At 36.8% G+C, this 13,072-nt stretch overlaps 1 protein-coding gene across 8 annotated transcripts in view; it reads left to right on the plus strand.

Annotated features, from left to right (window-relative positions):
* The window catches only part of Lrba (LPS responsive beige-like anchor protein), a 580,781-nt gene that overhangs the window by 191,745 nt on the left and 375,964 nt on the right, over positions 1 to 13,072 (plus strand). For all 8 annotated transcript variants that reach the window (NM_001439655.1, XM_087627154.1, XM_087627167.1 and 5 more), the window contains 1 exon segment: positions 5,193 to 5,301. In NM_001439655.1, the coding sequence (NP_001426584.1) occupies positions 5,193 to 5,301 (109 nt within the window).

A 13,072-nucleotide genomic window follows, 5' to 3' on the forward strand; every position in this document is an offset into this window, starting at 1 on the left:
CACCCAAACCCAGCCAGTCCACCTGGGTAGCTGTTTGCAGGTTGTTTTCCCTGTGCCTGATACCAAGGATGTAGCTATGTGGAAATCTGTATTGCCAGAGGCATATGGACAAACAGTATATAAGTAAGAGAAGTCAGATCACTGTAGTAAGCAAGACAGGGTAAAGTTACAAGAATAAATAGAGGAAGACTGGTCGGGTTGTGATATGGAATGCGATGGACAGAGTTGTGAAGTAACCGATTCCACATTTTTCTTTTTTAAAAAAAAAGATCTTGTGTACCTGAGTCTAGTCTTGACCTCAATCTATAGCCAAGGCTGGTCTTGCATCCTTGATCCTCATGTTTTTACCTTGCAAGTACTGAGATTATATGTGTGATATGGTAGTGTGGATTAAACATTTGATTTGTTTAAATGTATATGACTGTTCGCCTGAATGTGGTGTGTGTGTGTGTGTGTGTGTGTGTGTGTGTGTGTGTGTGTGCGTGCGTGTGTGCGTGTGTGTGTGTTTGTTTATTTTGGTGTTTTCTGTGTGAATGGCATGCTCTCAAGCCCAGAAGAAAGTGTTAGGTCTTCTGGGACTGAAGTTACAGTAGATTGTGAGCCTCTATGTGTTTGCTAGGAATTGAACCCAGGTCCTCTGGAATAACAAGTGCTTTGTAACCATTGAGCCATTTCCCCAGGCTCTCAACATTTGATTTTAAAGTGTAGAAGCAGAAAGATCAATACCTCAATGAGAACAGAAATGTAGTGAGTAAGTGTTAATAAATTGTAGGTTCCTAGAATCTGACTGTTACATGGTGATCTTCTGAACTCTTGTCTACAAAGGGACAGGACTAGGATAGTGGAGAAGCTCAAAGTTCCCATCTGCAAAAGTAAGGTCCAATAACGATGCACAATGTAACTTTCAGTTCAGATTCCAAATGGAATATGCTTTTTAGCAATGTTTGTGGCAAAAGAAATGAATTATATACAGACTAGATCTAAAGGGGTTGCTACATTTCTAATAACATATCAGATGAACATGATCCTAGAATCAAGAAAACAGATATAAGTTCACTATTAAAGTCTTTTTTAAAAAATTTAAAAACTAATGAGCTAAATATGCATTGTAGTAGCATAGGTGCCTCTGATTTTATATAACAAAAGAGTCCATGATAAAATGTACAATATTAGTTTGAGAAAAATATGAAAGAAAAGATATCAAATTGCTTGTTATCTAACATAGAGGTCAGCAAATTACAGCCTGTGGCCAATGCTGGCCTACTGATTATTTTGTAAAAAGTTTATTAGGAGCATTGTTTAAGTACCGCCTTTAGTTGTTTCCAGTTTATAGGGTTATATCGCGTTGACCAGCTGTAGCAGAAGCTGTGTGTTCTACAATCCCTACAGAACACCTGCACACGCCTAGGCTAGAGGCAGGCTGTGCCCATAGGTAGATATTCACTGAGGTTGTAAAGCAGTAATGAAAAGAAACAAAAATAGAAGCTTTAAAAATAAGTGCTTTCCACTTTTATATAACATTATACTCATTTTTAAATGAATTTTATTTGTACTTTGTATAATGTGACTGCAAATGTGGAAGATTCTACTCCATAGCCTTAAACTATCTCTGGCTACTTTTATCATAAAGAAGGTCTCTCCAATTTTGAAGTGATATAATCAGGGTATTTTTAAATACTTTTAAATAGCATACATTTAGATATTAAAACAATCCACCGTGTAATTTTTGAACCTGCTAATGAATAACTTCCTCTAAGAAGTGTAAGACTGAGAAAGGGGCTTTCAAGGGTGCAGAGATAAAGTACTATTTTGTGCTTCTTAGTTTCCTCTGGAGATCTTCCACCACATCATGAATCTGTTGTCAATATATTGCATTGCAGCACTCAAACAGTAATTGAATTGATTAGTCAATGGCACACCATTGTCCCATTCTCCATCAACTAACCTCAAAGTTATTCAAGCCTCCTCCCTTTTCTCTTCCACCTTCCTCCAGCCTACAATCAACAGTTTATCAATATTTTCTCTTGTCATGTCTAGATTTAATTTATTCTACTTCACAATGTTCTAAAATCAAGGATTCACTCACATTATAACCAAATCATCTATTTTGTCCACTTGCCTTTTAAAGCACTTGTCAAATGTCTTGTCAACAACTAGTATACTATAAAAAGTAGGTTTAATTCTGTGTGGACGATTTGACTTGTTAATCTGGGTGTTAAGTAAAGTTGACCTCTTGACTTTAATATCATAGTTTTAAAGACTTATACTAGATTATTTGTTTGAATTATATTTATGAAATTTTACACAATATTGTGATATTATTTTGTTATGCATATAATTAGATTTTTTTGTTACTACTTGTGTTTCATCATACAGATATTCAGCCATTTAAAGAATAATAGTTATGGAGATTTGGGTAGTTGTTAATGTTTTGCTGTAATAAAAAATTGCTATTAGACATTTTATTTTTATTGTTATACATTTGTGATTATGAGTCTGTGGTTCTTTATATCTTTAGTAAAACTTGGCAAGTTGTTATATGATATTTTTTATGTAGTTACCCTTTTGACTACTGTGATGAAACACCTCATCAAAGCAATTAAAGGAAGGGTTTGATTTATAGACTGAGAGTCAGCCAGTCATGGCTGGGAAGGCATGGAGGCTGGAGCAGGAGGATTTGGTCATGGTGTATTTGCATTCAGAAAGCCGAGTGCTGTGAATGCTGCTGTCAGCTTGCTTTTTCTTTTTATTCTGCCTAGAACTCCAGTGCACATGCAGTAGCACCACTCACACTGAGAGTGGATCTCCCACATCAGTGAACCTTATCTAAACAATACCTCAGACTCGCCTAGCCCTTTGTCTCTTCTGTGGTTCTGGATCTTGTCAAATCGACAATACTAACTGTCGCAGGTTGTTTTTATACAAGACTGCAGTTTTATATTTGTTTCCCTGGTGATCAGTGACGCGGAGGCTGATGGTGTTAACGTGTCTGAACTTGCTGCAGACCCTATCGAGTCTCAGTGGACTTTGCCCTTCTTCGCAGATATTCTCTGGAGGCTTTTCATAATTGACATTATTCTGTCCAAGCTGAATGTTTTGCTTACTTTATTCTCTATAATGACCTTAATTTATAATTGGGATTTTCATTTGTATAACTTATATAAAGTATTCATCTTTGAGATACCACAAAAAAGTAACATAGAAAATTGTATTTTCATTTTGGAACCAAACCAAGAGTCTGACAGTGCTGTTTGTCATATTTTCTTGAGATACTTTTCAGGGTTTTGACTCCAGGCTCTAGTTTTTGAATTTAAGCTTAGAAACCCGGAGTCTGCATGCCTCTCTCTTGTCAGATTGTTTGTCTTGTTCTCAGTTCTCTGAGGTTGCTGACCACTTTGTTTAGCTTCTGTAGTCTCACTTTTGTGTAAGTCCCTCAGTGAGAAGAGTCATGCTGAATGTCTGTGTGCTTTTTCCTCCTTGAGGGTCCTTGCCGTCTTAAGCCTTGGCTGCCTTGATATGTTAGTGTGCCATGATGTGACAAAATACCCCGTTTGATCAGTTCACACAGCTCAGCTCATCCCTTTGTTTCAGTCCTGACCACCTGGCCTGGGTTTTTTTGTTTTTGTTTGTTTTGTTTGTTTTTATTTTTACTAGACAGTTTATCATGGTGGGAGTGTATGGAGAAGAAACTGTTAATATCAGGGTGCTGGGTGCTGTGGGCAGTATGAGGGAATAAAGTCTAAAAACTCAGTATCCAATTAAAGACACACTCCTGGTGACCTAATGCTACTAGGTCCATACTTTTTTTTTTTAAACTGGATATCTTTTATTTATATTTCAAATGCTATCCCCTTTCCTGGTTTCCCATCCATAAACCCTCTATCTCATCCCCCTCTTCCCCTTTCTATGAGGGTATTCCCCCACTCATCCACCCACCCCTTCCTGCCTCCCCACCCTGATATTCCCTTACACTGGGGGGTCGAGCCGTGGCAGGACCAAGGGCTTCTCCTCCCATTGGTGCCCATCAAGGCCATCCTCTGCTACATATATGCAGCTGGAGCCATGGGTCTGTCCATGTGTACTCTTTGGATAGTGGTTTAGTCCCTGGGAGCTCTGGTTGGTTGGTATTGTTGTTGTTCTTACGGGGTTGCAAACTCTTTCAGCTCCTTCAATCCTTTCTCTAACTCCTCCAATGGGGACCCCATTCTCAGTACAATGGTTGGCTGTGAGCATTCACCTCTGTATTTGTCAGGCTCTGGCACAGCCTCTCAGGAGACAGCTATATATCAGGCTCCTGTCAGCATGCACTTCTTGGCATCAGCAATATTGTCTGGGTTTGGTGGCCGTATATGTATGGGCTAGATCCCCAGGAGGGACAATCTCTGGATGGCCTTTCCTTCAGTCTCTGCTCCAACCTTTGTCTCTATATTTCCTCCTATTGATATTTTTGTTCCCCCTTCTAAGAAGGACTGAAGCATCTGCACTTTGATTGTCCTTTTTCTTGAGCTTCATGTGGTCTCTGGATTGTATCTTGGGTAATTTGAGCTTTTGGACTAATATCCACTTATCAGTGAGTACATACCACGTGTGTTTTTTTGGTAATTGGGTTACTTCACTCAGGATGATATTTCATAGTTCCATCCATTTGCCTATGAATTTCATGAACTCATTGTTTTTAATAATTGAGTTGTATTCCATTGTGTAAATGTACCATATTTTCTGTATCCATTCCTCTGTTGAGGGACATCTGGGTTCTTTCCAGCTTCTGGCTATTATAAATCAGCCTGATATGAGCATGGTGGAGCATGTGTCCAAGTTCATACCTCCTAGTATTGTCATGGACTAAGACAAAAGTCATCAGCACATGCTCCTTTGGGGATATTTAGCCAAACAATGGTACTCTTCCGTTGCCTTTACAGGTAACAACTTAGCACTTCAGCTTTAATGTGAAATTATTAATTGCTTTAGTTGGTTGGCCAATGAATCTACTGTTACCAGAGTATAAACTTTTGCTGCTGCTTTCTTTCACTTGTTAAAGTGAAATAATATTGATACCTGTGTATGAAGTGAGAACACTGGATTAAATATTCCTTTCTCTTCAAAAGAACAAAATAAACTGTCATTGAACCCCGACTATCCCTATGTTATTAGATGTATACATATATTTATTTGACAATATTTATTTCTTACAGGTTACTTAGCCAAACAATGAAGGATCATTTAGTAAGAGTAGCAAATGAGGCCGAATTTATCCTGAGCAGGCAGAGAGCAGAGGATATTCACAGACATGCAGAATTTGAGGTAAGAGATACTGCTATGTGCTTGTTTTAAGGATGCTACTGTGTTTAGATGGTAATTATTTGCTTAAGCAGAATGTTAGTAGTATCTAAAGAAGCATGCTGTTTGTCTTCAAAATTTAGTTTATGAAAATCATGGAGGATTCTGGGAAAGCTCTCTTGGTTCAGCACCAGTTCAACTTGTCATTTGATCACAGCACCTTTGGTATTTTGATGATCTGCTTTTTTTTTTTTTTTTTTTTTTTTTGCTACAATAATGCACTTTTAATGGTAAAATTCCTGACAGCACAATGTCTATTTGGCAAATCTTCTATTCAAGCATCTATCCAGGCACCTCTGGAAAAGGTGCACCCACTGCACTGTCCACTTGTCAGAGGAACCCTAAGAAAACAAAAACTTACTCGTCTGGCTTAGAATGGTTCAAGCTAACATGTTACCAGATGATCTGCTTTTGATAATGGGAATGGGACTGTGATCTGGTGGTTCCAAATGAAGAAAATCAGTAAAGGACTCAGTCCTCTTTGGAAAGTCTCCTGTTGCAGTTGTGTGTGTTTGATGGTTTTGAGAGGCTTCAGTTTTCGGCTTGCACCATGTGATCAGGCTTAGCAGCCTGGGCCTTTGCTCGTTGAGTCTTTCTGCTACACCTTCTTCTTTTATTCTAGTGGCCCATGAGGGACTGTGCTTTGTATAACTCATCCTGCGACCAGTGCTTAATTTTACAGTTCCTCCAGGACATGTGCAGCAAACGTGACTTCAGAAAGGAAAAGACTGGTTTCATAGCTATATAAATGACGAAAACAGGGGTTAAATAGAAAATTCGACAGGAACATTTGATAGAAATTGAAGATATTTAAAAGGCATTAAACAGCTACTTTCTATTATGTAAAGATAGATAAGCTCAAATGTTTTTTGTACTTTATAAAAGATGAAAACCACCGCAGCACTGAGTAGTGGGTATAGTTTAAAGTTATCCATAGTTTGGCTTTTAGCAACTTTCTGAACTCTCTGCACTACTAGTCACTTTTTTCTTACAGAGATTCTGTTGTGTATTTGGACAAACCTCAATAGTAAAGAGCTGATATGTTTTACTTAATCACAGTAATTGCTGATGAATTAAGCACAAATAAGTATGTATGCCATACATACAAAGTTAATGAAGTATTTTCAAAATAATGAGGAATGGCTCTGAGGAATGCATCCCTTCACTTCTCTCCTTTTTATGATATCCGTGAAATCTTTTCCTCTTGTTTTGTATTTACATTCCATTAAAGTCATACAATCATCATTAGGTGTACATTTCAACTTCATTTTAAAGAGTTTTTGTAGCTGTAGATAGGAAGTGTATTAAAAGTTATGTCAGGTTCGGCATTGGACATTATCTCATAAATAGGATATATGTATGAATGTATACAATTCAAGTCTAAGTTTTACAAAATTTGTTTTTCTTGAGTTTCAGTTTGCATAAATTATACACATCTGTACTCCAGATGTAATAAAATTATTCCCTTAATGATTTTATTTTTCAGAGCCAATTTAAGTTAAAATTCATTTCGGTAAGAGTTTCATGATGTTCTTTTAGACAATACTGCTTTGAGTTTCATTTATTATGCTATAGAACTCACTTCTTATTAACTTGAGCAGAAGTACATATTATGTGGCCAATTTAGTTGTTTGAATTAATGAATAAAACATAATCCCTTTTAAGTGAAATACTTATTTTGAAAATACTTCATTAACTATGTGTGGCATACATACTTACTTGTGTGTATGTATTGTGAGTATACCTGCCCTTGTGTGCCCATATTTATAAAGTTCAGAGGTTGTTGTGTCTTCCTTGATTGCATTCTATCTTAGTTTTGAAGCAAGAGTTTCTCATTGACTCCTGGAGCTCCTCAATTCAACCAAGTTGCTTACCTAGTGAGTTCTAGGGATGGGCTGCCTCTTTCCCCTCCTTCTGGAAGTGTTGGTGTTACAGAGCTATATTGCTGCACTCCTTTAAGTCCAATCTCAGATCTTTGCCTAGTGAGCCCTATCTTCAACTCCAGCTACATTTTTAACAGAACCTATAGCTTATTTATTTAACAAACATACTACGTACATTCTATTTATCTTTAATGACAAAGATGAATAATACTGTTTTTATGTTTCAACATAGCATGTACACATTCAGCATTATTAGAATATTCAAAAATTTTGTATGTTTAAGTATTCTTTTAATATTTTGATGTTATTGGACTGACATTATTTTTATGTAGGCCTTTTCTGATCAAATATTATCCACCCATTCTAGTAAGTCTGAATTTATAACTACACTAGGTACTAAAATTTTCTTGATACTTTCATATAACTTCTGATATGCTTTGTAATTTATGTTCTGCAGCGAGCTTCTCCGCATGATTTCTTTTCAGTAATTAAATTAGCATTTCTAGCTGCTGAAAACTTGTTGGCCTTTTCCGTTCATTGTGCTTCCTCATGCGTAAAATGTGAGACACCCACATTTTTAATTCTTTCAGAGTACCATTTTATAGGCTGGGTTTGTCAGCTATGTAGTGAGAATGGTTTATTTCCCTATTTAATCTTAAATATTAATATAAAATATTAATCTTATGTGTCAATTTAAGTATGGATATTATGTCAGATAAGTGCATATCCAAAATAGGCACGTTATAGTAATTTATAAGGGGTTGAAGATTATTTTTCCTCTTAGAAAGTCTGACTAGGTTACTAAAGATAGGAGATTTCAAACTCCTGGGTTGTCACTTGGTATGTGTAAGAATTATAAAACTATAAGATTTTGAAGCCTTGTAATTTGTGATAATTGTCAGTATATTAATGAATTTTATTGCAATAGATTTTAACAACATGGAATAGAATGAATAAAGCTATTTTTCTATTTTACTTTATTTGGAAAGCTTAACTGAGTTATATTTTTAAATGAGAACTACTTTTTATTGCAGCTGATTTAGAAAGTGTTTGTTGACAACCCAGACCTTATACTTGTTTTCAAAGGAGATCATGTCTGTACCTCAATGTTCCCTTCCTCATTACTGCAGATGATACTTTCCTAGGTACTGTAGTTCTTTGAAGCAAACCATGATCTTCTAGCTATGTATGTCTTTAGATGTTTTGAGTCACCATTTTTTATAAAACAACCCACAAAAGCCAACAAGTAATCTTACGGGATTTTTTGGATCCTGTAAGCTAATTAATATTCTATTTTCTTTATTGAGACTCTGATCTGACCAATGGATTTGTGTTTTGTTGCTGACTGGGACCTTTAAGCAATTTAATTGAAAACTCCAAATGTGATTTGCCAGTTCAGTCTTTGTATTGTGTTACAGTGTTGGTTTTCAGATACACTACAGTACGGTACAGTGTGTATATGCATGTAGTCCTTATAATTTACTGACATTGTAGCAGAAGATGGGATGATAGCATCTTCATTGGAATATGCTTTTCATTCAGCTTCTAATCTTTCATTGCCTGTTGTTTTGATCAGTGTAGTAGTCCATGCAAAGTAATTCAGTTGATTAAAAACTTTAATGGGAATAAAATGTACTTCAAAAGAGAGATTTAGAAAAATTCATGAAATGCCGTTGCCAGTCCTCAAATCTGAAGAATCACAGTTATCCTGATTAGCCAAAACAGCTTTGAAAAGATAGTCAGGAGAAAGATGCTCACTTTCTCATTTCAGCCTTGCTTACGACCAAGTGACTAACTCTGAGGCAAGACATAACTATAGACACAGGTCAAAGGAATAAAGGTGAAATAAGTACGGATGTCTAAAGCTTATTGATTCTTGACAGCAGTGCCCAAATCACTGACTGGTATAGTCCTTGTTACTGAATTTATCCTACTCAGTACTCTTCACAAATAATCAAAATTCTAGAATTAGACATAAAGTTTATTCAAAGAATGTAGAAAGGGAGCTTCTACTCTAATGTATCTGTTTGCCAATCAGGTCTTGGATTTTCACCACGAGAGGATTTTGGTTCGATGAGGTCTACATGATGTCAAACAACCAGATTTCCATCGTCACGGTGCTCCTCTCTTTTCCTAATTTCAGCTTGTTATTTATATTGTGACAGTAATGGGCATGCCTTTTACTATTGACGTAAGCCTTGTGGAGTGTCCGCATGGCATCTGGCAGGTTTAGCTGGTTTGGAGTGCTCCTTCAGATTGTGGTTTTGCTAGCTTAGTTAGCATGTGGGTGCATGTTGTTATTAGGAGTTAGCTCTTGCAACAGAGCAATAATATATGGGAAAAGTTACTTACAACTTCAGGGTCTAGGCTCTGACAAATACTTTAGCCAGTGATGCTGACCCACCTGGATATCCTCATTTGAAGTAGGGAGTTGAACCTTTCATAACACATACACCGTATTGCTCAGAGTATGTGACACAACTCAAATCCATTGGTCAGATCAGAATCTCAATAAAGAACATAGAATATTAATTAATTTATAGTATACCTTTCTCAGTGAAAATCAGAAATGTACAACTCTAATCAGAAAAAAATGATAGTGTACCTTCATAATATTTATTTGGAAATATATTGGATATAATACCAAAAGTTAAGTCTAGACAAAAATGGCTACACGTTATCAAGTTTAAAATTTTTCAAGTAACTCAGGACATTTTTACTTTTGGCAAGAAAATAGAAACATATAGAATGGGGAAGAATATTTCTAATTCTTTTGTTATATAAGGGTCTTGGATCCAGATTATATTAAGAAAACATGAACTCATAACAAAAAGTTAAAAGTGACTTTAATAGAACTTTTCAAAAGATGTATGTATTAATGACTGAAACATCAACAATGCTTTGTCATTAAAATTAGCAAATGCAAATCAAAGTATAATCAGGTAATACTTCATATATAATAGAACGGCAGTCATTAAAAGGAAAATAAAATACTTAACAGGACATAGAAACATTTGGAACACTGATACTTGAAGTACTCTTTACTCTTAGTCATATATTCAAGCATTCGTAAAAGTTCAGCCTCTGTTATTTTCCTTAAAATTATGCACTTGTCTCATTCTTCTCATATCAGTTTCTATTACTGCCTTTTATTTGTGGTCAGGAGCTTCCTGTTTCTAACCTTAACCCATCCTCACACTCTCTATACACCAGTAATAATGATCCCAAAGTGTAACCTAAGTGGATTTTGGCAATTTCGTGAATTCTTTCTCTTCTATCCTTCACCCCTCTTCTTTTACCCTTTCACCCCCTATCACTAGATAGGAGAGGAAAGTAATAGAGGAGAAAGGGCCTGTCACTATCCTTAGACTACTTCCTTCTCGGTAGGGCTGTCGAGTTCCGTGGGGCAAGTTAGATCTTTGCCATCAGGAAATCTCATTTCTTCCTTTTCTTGTTGTTTCTTCTTTGGATAGGACTATTTAATAAATCACAACCAGAACCCCTGCCTCTCAGGGCCTAGCATTTATGTAGTCTCTGAAAAGTCCCCAGAATTCTAAACAGCACACAATTACAGAAAATATCTGCAGCTGGCAAAATCATACCCATGAGTGCAGGAGGCAAATCGTAGTCGGCTGGTGTGGACAGTTCAGTGCAGCCACATTGCCCACACTTGGGATTAAAATGGAAACATAATCCCATACTCTTTCTATGTCTTAAAAAGTAATCAAAACTCCAGAATTCTTACTACACTAAAACATAAACGGAGACTTATCATGTCCTTTCTGTAGTTGTTTAATGTTTAAAACCAAGCATTAAATAAAAAGTTTCATATGTTTATCATGGTTTTAAAGACCTGCTTGATGTGGTTCCTGAGTTTCCTGTTTCATACTATGTCCTTCTACCCCTGGATTTTTCTGCAGTCACACTAGCCTTTCATGGATTTTTCTGCAGTCACACTAGCCTTTCAGCTCCTCAAGTATGCTGACTTCTTCCTCCCTCAGACTGTCTGAACACTTACTTACAAGGTATTCTTAAGTAAGTAGTCCAAGCCTTTCCAAAAGTGACATACATACATGGTTTCTAGGAATGCATGCATATCTGATGTGAAACATGATTAGCACTCAAAAAAGTAACCAATGTTATTTGATAACCATATGGATGGACAGAAAATGTGCAGAAGTGGCTACTATAAATAGAATGATAGTAAGGCAGTTACTGAAGATGGATTGAGGGAACTGAAGGAATAATTCGTAGAGATAAGAGGCAGCATGATAAAGTTAAAGGGATAAAGGTACAAAGGCTCTGAGGCAGGTTCTCACCCGGCTCACTTAAAGAGTATGAGAATATCCCGGGTTGGAGTGAAAGAAAGGGTGATTGGAAGGGAAGCAGGGTAAATCATTCATGTGGATTCTTAGAATTGGAAAGTCTCTGAGGTCTGTGAGCATGGAGTAGCATTTTTAATGACCCACCCTGGTTGCTCTTTTAGGTGGAGAGTAAAGGGATGCCCAGGGCAGAAAGTGCTCAGGTGTTCATTGTTCCCACTGGGACTAGAAAGTGTGATCTGAACTATGCTAGTGACTTGAAGGTAGTGAGGAGTGGCTGGATTTGAGTGTGCTGTGTCTGCTCATAGGATGTAAGGAATTCCATCAGGGAAAGTAGATGAAGGCTCACTAGCAGGTCTTTATGTGAACAACTGAGCGAATGGAACTGCTCGGAGGAAAGATTATACAGGAGCAGCTGAAATACAAGAGAGGGTCAGGGCCCGGTTCTGACCATGTTAGATGTTCACATGACATCAGTCAGTCAGCTGGGTGTATATTCTTGAAATTTATGGCATGTCTATGTTTGGAATACAGAATTTTGGAATGTCATTATACTGGTAACATTGAAAACCATGAGTCAGATTGAGATCACCAAGTGCAAGAATGCAGGTGCTAGCTGTGTTTTGACAGAAAATGAGAAATGTTCATGCTTCTGTTTTTACTTTTGATAAGAATGATATGCATTGCCAACTAATGCTGTCACACTCAGTAAGAGCTAGACTCACAATCGCCGTGGGAAGGTGTTTTTTTCTTTTCTCTGTTTGACCTTTATCAGTCTCTGCCTCACAGGTCTTCTCCACTCCCACCCAAACAGTGCCTCTGCCCTGCTGCAGCATGTTGAGTTCTTTCCAGAACACAGAATAAGAACTTACAAGTAGTTTGTTGTTTCCGTGCTATTCTTGAAAATGTAGGCGTTGAAACCACACTCTGCCTTTCCGTGGTTTTCTGGTCTTTGTGAAGTATGCAGCATAGTTGGTTAAGTTTGTTTAATGGGTAACACGACCCAATCTTAGGGAATTCTACTGGATTTAAGATTATGGAATGGATTTTGTGCTTAGTAGTTGCTTCATTGGTGTTTACAAAATAATAAGTAATATTTGTTCTGTTCGTGAGCACACCGGTGTTCATGTGCCAGGAACACTATTATATTGGCTAATTTCCACAACTTAGTTTGACATTTGAATATAGAAAAAATGATGATTTCTTCCTTGTTTTAATATTGCTAGTCATTATAACTGATTTGCGTGTGGAAAATCATATGAAAATGATTTTAAGAGTACAGGAAATGTCTGTACTATTGAAAGTTCCCTGTGTGGCTATAAAAGTTTTCATCTGATTTAAATCATTAACTTAGGTCAGTGGGAAAGAAACTTTATTTCAGATTTTGACAGACAATATTACTGTTCTTTCAACATGACTCTTTATCCCATTCACAGTAATTCATTCTTCTGAGCTTCCATGTGTAGACTGGTGTGTGACTGTGGGTTGTGTTAGTGACCCGCACACTTTAATCTCCTTTCCAGTTCTTAA

The sequence above is a fragment of the Rattus norvegicus genome, chromosome 2 (assembly GCF_021556685.1).
Source record: "Rattus norvegicus strain SHRSP/BbbUtx chromosome 2, alternate assembly SHRSP_T2T, whole genome shotgun sequence".
NCBI lineage: Eukaryota > Metazoa > Chordata > Mammalia > Rodentia > Muridae > Rattus > Rattus norvegicus.